The 7,745-nt window shown below is 65.9% G+C and overlaps 2 protein-coding genes across 2 annotated transcripts in view; one reads left to right on the top strand and one right to left on the bottom strand.

Moving 5' to 3' along the window:
- Positions 1 to 3,580, top strand: part of TBC1D20 (TBC1 domain family member 20) — a 7,871-nt gene extending 4,291 nt beyond the window's left edge. Inside the window, exons 4-8 of the mRNA XM_019539455.1 lie at positions 488 to 674; positions 1,156 to 1,257; positions 1,835 to 1,976; positions 2,213 to 2,394; positions 2,898 to 3,580. Coding sequence (XP_019395000.1) covers positions 488 to 674; positions 1,156 to 1,257; positions 1,835 to 1,976; positions 2,213 to 2,394; positions 2,898 to 3,153 — 869 coding nt within the window. The 3' untranslated portion in view covers positions 3,154 to 3,580. The remainder of the gene's footprint in view (positions 1 to 487; positions 675 to 1,155; positions 1,258 to 1,834; positions 1,977 to 2,212; positions 2,395 to 2,897) is intronic.
- Positions 3,581 to 3,651: 71 nt separating this feature from the next.
- The window catches only part of RBCK1 (RANBP2-type and C3HC4-type zinc finger containing 1), a 5,668-nt gene continuing 1,574 nt past the window's right edge, over positions 3,652 to 7,745 (bottom strand). The window contains exons 4-10 of the mRNA XM_019539777.1: positions 7,539 to 7,736; positions 6,808 to 6,968; positions 6,376 to 6,487; positions 6,074 to 6,253; positions 5,850 to 5,948; positions 5,626 to 5,769; positions 3,652 to 5,281 (exon numbers count right to left, since the gene is read on the bottom strand). Of these exons, the coding sequence (XP_019395322.1) occupies positions 5,201 to 5,281; positions 5,626 to 5,769; positions 5,850 to 5,948; positions 6,074 to 6,253; positions 6,376 to 6,487; positions 6,808 to 6,968; positions 7,539 to 7,736 (975 nt within the window). The 3' untranslated portion in view covers positions 3,652 to 5,200. The remainder of the gene's footprint in view (positions 5,282 to 5,625; positions 5,770 to 5,849; positions 5,949 to 6,073; positions 6,254 to 6,375; positions 6,488 to 6,807; positions 6,969 to 7,538; positions 7,737 to 7,745) is intronic.

A 7,745-nucleotide genomic window follows, 5' to 3' on the forward strand; every position in this document is an offset into this window, starting at 1 on the left:
TCCCTCCAGGTTGAGAAAGACCCATCCACCACCGCTGTCTGGGTGCGACCCTCCAGCCAGTTGGCGACCCAATTGACTGTGGGGGTGTCGACACCACAGCCCCCAGTTTCTTAATGAGAACGGGGTGAGAGCCAGTGTCGAAGACCTTCCAAATGTCCAGGAAGACGATGTCCACTGCTCCCCCTGCGTCTAAGGATTTGGTGACCTGGTCGTAGAAGGCCGCCAGGTTGATCTGACAGGACCTGCCGCTAATGAACCCGTGTTGGTTGCCCCTAAGCATAATCTCCCCCCGGCCCCTCGTGGACATGCGCCAGAATAATTCTCTCAAGAAGCTTGCCCAGGATCGAGTTCCTGGCCCCTAGGTTGGGCTGAGGTTGCTGCACCAGGCCCTGCCTTGCAGCGATGCTGGCTGGCCTGTGTTGAGTTCTGAGACTGTAATCGCCTGTTAGATGGGACTGGTCCGCTCTCACAGCCGCTGTCCCCACAGGGATGCCCGATGAGCAGCGGGAGGGGCTGCAGGAGGACCTGATCGACATCATCCTGCACGTCCTGAAGCGCAACCCGCAGCTGCACTACTACCAAGGCTACCACGACATCGTGGTCACCTTCCTACTGGTTGTGGGCAACAGGCTGGCAACTGCCTTGGTAGAGAAGCTGTCGACCCATCATCTCAGGTACAACAGACAGGCAGGGCTAAGGACTGTCTTGCCCTCCTGTTGGGGGGCTCGAGTTGGGGGAACGCACAGCTCCCTGGGGGCTTGAAGCATTCATGGGATGGAGCCTGCTGCGCTCGCGAGGTAGGACCAGGCAGCCAAAGTGCCGGGGGGACCCTAAGAGGGGGGTCTGGTTTATTGAGCAGGTCTCTTGTTTTGTCCCCTAGTCTGGATGCCAGGCTGGTCCTAAGGGAGTCGTTTCCCACCCCCTGCCCTCAGAAGCCGTGAGCTGGACTGTAGGGCCCCGGGAAGGTGTCTCTGGGCTTGCTTACACCCTGAGACACGGCTCTGGCAGGAGAGAGGCCTCTGCTGAATGCCAGCTGCGAGGCCGGGGCGGATGCAGGTCCAGGTTCCCAGAGAGGCGATGCTGGGGTGCCGCTGGCCTGCCTGGTGGGATGGTCTCTGAGGAGCCCTGCCCCTGACAGCTACTCTTCATCCGCAGGGATTTTATGGATCCAACGATGGACAACACCAAGCACATTCTGAATTACCTGATGCCCATAATAGACCAAGTGAACCCTGAAGTCCATGACTTCATGCAGAGGTACGTGGCCAGCTCCCAGGCTGCCTCCAGGGAGGCTCGCAGCCGGTCTGGGGCTGTCTTCCCTGCAGTGCTGGGATTTACTGGTTGGGACTTGTCCAGGGCTAGCAGCTTCCTCCAAGTGGACCTGAGGAGCCAGCACAGGTCAAAAGCCTTCTGTGCTTTGGTGCTCAGCAGCCCCAGGGCTCCTCGTGTTTTTGAAACCATTCCCCAGCCGTGCTGGGCTTGTCCACGCTGTGGCATCCTTGCCCAGGCTGCCCCACTGTCTCCCCCGTATGACAATGGCTCAGTGGGTGTGCTACAAAGCAGATGCCACTGCTTCAGCTCCTGTGTGAGCTGAGGCCTCTCCTCCAGGTCTCACCGGCCCCGAGAACCGCCGCAGCAGCCGGCAGGAATGGAAAGGGATCGAAATTGGGGCAGAGAGGGGTGAAACGGTCCAGAAGAGACTTGGTGGGGGGCGGGAACTTTGAGTCCAAGCCCCACAGTTCAGAGGTGAGGTGATGTCAGGCTCCCCCTGCACCCCAAGAGTTTGCCGGGGGGGGCTAGCAGGGGCTGTCTGACGGGGGCTTCCTCTCCGCAGCGCTGAAGTGGGGACCATCTTTGCGCTCAGCTGGCTGATCACGTGGTTCGGACACGTCCTGTCTGACATGCGGCAGGTGGTGCGATTGTACGACTTTTTCCTGGCCTGCCACCCGCTGATGCCCATTTACTTTGCTGCTGTGGTAGGTGCTTCCTTTCCCTTGGCAGTTTTAAACCTGTCACCTGCTAGTTCTGGCGGGTGCCCCTTAGGTCTGGTGTTCTGGGCCTGGGTGAATGACAAGTCCCTGTTCCCTCAGCCCATCGGGGGTGAGCTGAATTGTCAGGTGCCTGCCCAGAGCTGGGGCAACCCTTGAGGGGGGCCCCGCTGGCTGTGCTAGTGAATTGAAGGAGCCAGGGTCAGCGACCGCTTGCGTTGCAGATCGTGCTGCACCGGGAGCAGGAAGTACTGGACTGCGAGTGTGACATGGCCTCCGTGCACCACCTCCTATCGCAGATCCCGCAGGACCTGCCCTACGAGACCCTCATTAGCCAGGCGGGCGACCTCTTTGTGCAGTTCCCACCCTCGGAGCTCGCCCGGGAGGCACGGCAGCATGCCGAGCGGTGAGTACCGGGCCCCGTGGGAAACCTCACGTCTCTCATAGGAATGAAGCGTAGCTCCGAGCCCGCCCCGTGCCTGGGCCGTTCCAAGCATCTCGGCATGGCCCCACTCAACCGACTCGTTGCCCTGCTACATCAGCTTCCCCAATCTCCCTGCTGGGGCAGCTCCCCCCAGGGCTGGGTTCCAGCTCCGGCATTGCCAGCACCAGGTTTCTCTTCGCCACTTGGTTTTGACACAGGCAGTGAAAGAGCCATGCTCAATGCAAACGACAGGACCCGGGGTGCTGTGCTCTGCCCCTGGGCAGTGCCGGGGCAGGGACCCAGCATGGGGCTTGACCTGAGCTGGATGTAACAAAGGCACTGACAGACCCTGCACCCCTCTAGCTGCTGTCAGGACTGACCACGGTTCCCCATAAGCAGCGCTCCTCGTCTTGGAGGCTGCCAACTGGGGATCCCGGGGGAACCCGTCCATCTGCAGTTCTCACCCCCTGCCTCTCCCCTTGCAGGATGGCCGCTTCCACCTTCAAGGACTTTGAGCTGGCTTCAGCCCAGCAGCGACCGGACATGGTGCTACGACAGCGTTTCTGGGACAGGCTCCGAGGGGAGGAGCGGACGAAGTCAGTCTTGACCAAACCAAGGACCAACCGCTTGGTCAAGCTGGCAGTGATGGGGCTGACAGTGGCCCTGGGCGCTGCGGCACTGGCCGTGGTGAAGAGTGCTCTGGAGTGGGCCCCCAAGTTCGAACTGCAGATCTTCCCCTGAGCACGGCAGCGAGGGGCTGTCTCCACACACGGCTCCCCTGCAGGACCGTGGCCCAGGGGTCTGGCTCAAAGCTCTGCCCAGGAGCACAGCACAGGAGTGCTGCCGCCTCCTCCTCTCCTCCCCACGTGGGCCTGGAGCCCCTGCTCTCCTGGGCATGGGTGTTGGGAGCTGACACGTCCTGGCATGGTCATACCCGTGCTGGGTTGTTCAGTGCAGGGGCCAGGTGGAGAGCTTCTGCCTTCCCCCGGTGGTAGTCGAAACAGAGATAAAGACCCCCCCCAGGTCGGCAGGTAGAGGGGCAGTTGGGGCTGGGCAGGGGATGTTGGAGCCTGGTGAGCATGGCACTGTGCTGGTCCTGGTAGTCTCTGACACCACCCCAGCCTGGGGCTTGCTGAGTGGGCACCTTGTTAGAGCAGCACCCTCTTCAATCCCTGTTGGAGGACTGTCTTCCCTGCCCTCCCCAACCCTGCTTGGTCTCTTGCAGACTAATGTTTCTGCCTTTGGCATTAACCCTGAAACTGGTGCCAGCACGTGCCCCCCCGTCCCCTTCCCCTCCAGGTCTCCCTACCCCCTTTGCAGCAGGTCCCTGCACTCCCTGCTCTCACACTCCCAGACTTTCACCTGACCCAAGTGAAGCCAATAGACACTACACGCCTCTACCTCTGCCTGCCCCTCTGCTGCTAAGCCTCCCATAAGTGCCCTTACCCCATCCCTGCCTCACCTCCTGCGGTTGTCCCCTCCTGTCCCCAGGAGCCAAGCTCTGCCCTGTGGGAGCCCCAGTCCTGGAGAAGAGCAGCAAGCTCTGGGCCTGGCAGCGAGGCACCGTGCACCTGCGCTCTGAGCAGTGAGGCTGTCCCTGCTGCAGCACCCACTCTGCAGGCTCTTGGACTCCCAGGGGTGCCCTGAGCTCTGCCCCATCGCTTGCCGGGTGTGTTGGCTCCCGGTGACGGCTGCTTCCGCGGGCGGGGGATCCGCTAGCTCCTCGCGACTCCTCTCCCAGCACATCCTCATGTCTGCTGCATGGTGACACGACGGCGCGAGTCCCTTGGTGTGAGAGGGGGCTGGTGCCAACACCACAATAAGTGGAGGGCAGCGTGAAGAGCTGTTAACGAAGCACTTTAAAAGCCCCAGAAGAGGAGGGTGTTTTCTGAGCGGCTCTGGCTGGCTGCAGGCTCGGGCGATGCCCCCTGCCCCGTTACCTGCAGCACTAAGCCCTTATGTAGCTTGGGGTGAACTGCAAGGTGCCTCAAAGGCGGTAGAGGGAGCAGGGGGACGTCCCATGGTGGCACAGCTCAAAGCACCAGCCTCCCACCCATCCTGCAGCTCTGCGGCCGTGGCTGTGGGCGGAGGCAGCCGGGCAGGGCTTCCCTCTCCGGGCATCGTCTTTCCGAGCAGTGCTCCCCACCGGGGCTGGGGCCCGTTCGTCCCCTGCCAGGCTCTGAAGGCGGTGGGTCTGCGCACATTGAGGTCTGTGCCTCCTGGCCCGAAGGAAAGCATTCTCCAGGGGCGAGCGACTCTGTATAGACTTGTACATATGTGTGCACACCAAGATTGTACAGGCTTGTTGCCGTGTAAAATAAACAGTGCCCGGTTACTAACCCACCCTGCCGTGCCCGCCTGGGGGCAGAGCAGGGCCACCCCTCCTCCACCCTGCATTGGGGCTCTTCCCAGGCCTGCCACGGGCTGTGGCCAGGCACGTTTGCACGTGTGCTAAGGGTAGGGCTGCCAAACAGCTGGGAAGCATGAGAAGGGGGGCCCCCAAGTCCAGGGCTGGAGGCTGGTGCCTGGCACTAGGCACCCCTGCCCAACGGGCGCCACGGGGAGAAAAGCCAGACACGTGATGTCCTCCCTGCACGGCCCGCAGGTCTTTATTGCCCCCAGTCGCCAGGCCCGGGGAGCGTGGGAGCACGCGCTGGCAGCCCCTCGGCCCGGATGCTGGCCTCCCACAGCCCGGCCCTCCGTGGGGCTGACGGCCCCGAGTGGAGTCGGGCAGTGTCGGGGGGCCATGGAGGGACCCTGCCCCCCGCCCCCCTTGGCTCCTCGGTGCCTAGTGGCAGTTCTGGCAGTGGGGGTGGCAGGGCGCGCCCTTCAGCCGGCAGCGACAGCCCCCGCTCGTGTCGCCGGGACCCTGCGGAGAGCGGGGGACAGCGGAGGTCACGGGGGCAGGTAGCAAGGCAAGGAAGGGGGGCAGAGCCCCAAGTCCTGCACTCCGGCCCCTGAAGGCCAGTGTGTGCTCTGGGCAGGGGCAGGTTGGCGGGGCGCATGGAGACATCCTGCTTCCTCCCACCCTCTGGGAGCTGGGAGCATAACGGGGGCCTCCCGCTGCTGGCCTGGAAGGACAGCGCCATGCAGCAGCTGGCTCGTTTGGGCCACCGTTAGGGTTCAGAGTGCGCACCCTGCTCGCAGCCCGGGACCCCCCCCTTCTTTTTCAGAGCACGGGTGGCACGGGGAGGGGGTCCCCCAGGCGCCTACCGCCGGCCCCCAGCGCGGCCCCTTGGTGACCCAGCAGATCTCGGTGTGGCACACGGTGCAGCGGATCCAGTCGCAGCCGTCCTTCTTCTGCACCACGATGCGGCAGCGGGGGCAGTGCATGGCCTCGCCGCGCTGCACCATGCTCTGCGGGGGAAGGCAGCGTCAGCCCCGGCAGCGCCGCGCGCCGCAGGCCGGCTCGGGCCCGCCGCCCCCGGGGCTCGCACCGTCAGCATCTCGCTGGTCTGCCGCGCGGCCTGGTCCTTCTCGGCCCGGGCCTGCAGGTCGTCCTGGTACTCCCTGCAGTTCATGCTCTCGTGGATGGCCTGCGGGGACAGGCCCGGAGTCGCGCCCGCGCGCTCTCCCGCTTGCCACCCCGCTCCCCGTGCCGGGGCAGCTCCTCGCCCCTCTGCCCAGCCGAGGCGGCACGGCGGCGGCGCCCCTCGCCCACCTGGCACAGCAGGCAGTTGACCTTCAGGCACACCGGGCAGGAGAACTCGTTGACGTCGTCCTCGAAGAAGCACCAGCCGCGGCAGTCGGCCGTCTTGCAGTGGTAGCTGCAGGGGCTGCGGGTCTCGGCGATGGAGACGCCCAGGTCCAGGAAGCGCTCGTACTCCTCCGGGCTCAGGAGCTGGGGGGCGTCCATCAGCACCCCGGCGCTCGCCCGCGCCCCTGCGGCCAGCCCCCGCCCGCCCGCCCGCCTCTGCAGCCCCTGCGCCCCCAGGCCCCTCCTGCTCCTGCCCCGGCACCCACCGCCTTGATCTCCCGCTCCAGCAGCTGCCCCATGCAGGAGTAGTTCTTGTCGATGTAGGGGCAGGGCACCTCGGGCTCCGGGCTGTTCAGGATCGTGCCCTTCAGGCAGTCCCTGTGGGGTCAGACAGACCCGCAGAGTCAGGGCCACGATCCTGGGCGCTCCCAGCACCCCCTGCTCCCAGCCGGGAAGGAGCTGGACCTGGGCCCTGGGGGTCGTCCAGGCTGGGGCGGGGGTCATGACTGCAGCCTGGAGGTGATGGTCCTGCAAGTGGGTGTGGGGCCAGGGGCGTGTGGAGCAGGGTGATGCCCCTCGCTGCCTATACCCCTGCTGCACCCCCCGCCCCTCCAGCCCCGGGGGGGGGCGTCGACCCCCATGGTGTAGACCACGGCTGCCAGGGGCTGGGCTGGGCCCGCGGGCAGAGCCGGCCCTACCTGCAGAAGGCATGCAGGCACTCGCGCAGGGTCACGCCCTCGCCGGGCGGCACGATGCCCAAGCAGATGGGGCACTCGATGGCAGCGTCGGCTGGCACCAGGCTCTGCCCGTCCAGCTGCAGCAGCTGCTCGTAGTTCTCCTGCTGCTGCTGCTCCTTCACCTGGGCACCCGCCCCGGCCGCGTCAGCCAGACCACGCAGCCCTGCCCCGACCCCGGTTCCTGCCTGCAGCCCCCTGCCCCATTCCCCATAGCTGGCCAAGGGGAGGGAGGGACCCCGCTGCCCCCGGCATGCCCATTCTGGGCTCCCGGGGCAGCCTGGGGGGCATTAGCACAGCAGGTGGGCAACTGAAGCATGGGGCTAAGGGACGGGCCCAGGCTCAGCAGGGTGAACAGTGGCAGAGCAGGGAGCTCCCTCCCCCCGAGCGCTGCCTGCCTGGCTCCCAGGACTGGCTAGAGTCTGGGGGGGAGGGGGGAGCGCACCCCCCAACCCTTGCCCCCGCCCCCCGGCAGTCTCCCAGCATGCCCTGCCACGACCTGCCCCTTGAAAGCTGGGAGTTGCCAGCAGCTGCAGCCCGAGGGCTCTGCCCCTGCCTCCTGCCTGGGTGAGTGCCCCCCCGGGGTGTGGGCGGGGGGTCCCGAGGTGGAAAGCACAGGCACCCACGGCACGGGAAGGAGGGGCTACGTCGCCAGTCAGCGGGAGGGGGCTGCGGGGGCCTGCCCTGCCGCTCACCTGCTGGTACCGCTGCAGAGCCTCCTCCTCGCCCCGCAGCCGCGCCTGCTCCGCCGCGTCGGGCCGGTAGCCGTCGGGCACGCGGTAGCCCTCGGGGCGCCCCTGGCAGCACAGCTCGCAGCCGGGGCGCGTCGGCTTGTTCACGTAGGTGCAGCGCGGGCAGACCCAGCCCAGCTGGGCGCGGGCGCCCGAGCCCCCGGCACGGCG

Source organism: Crocodylus porosus, unplaced genomic scaffold (genome assembly GCF_001723895.1).
Source record: "Crocodylus porosus isolate Cpor-Errol unplaced genomic scaffold, CroPor_comp1, whole genome shotgun sequence".
Taxonomy (NCBI): Eukaryota; Metazoa; Chordata; order Crocodylia; family Crocodylidae; genus Crocodylus; species Crocodylus porosus.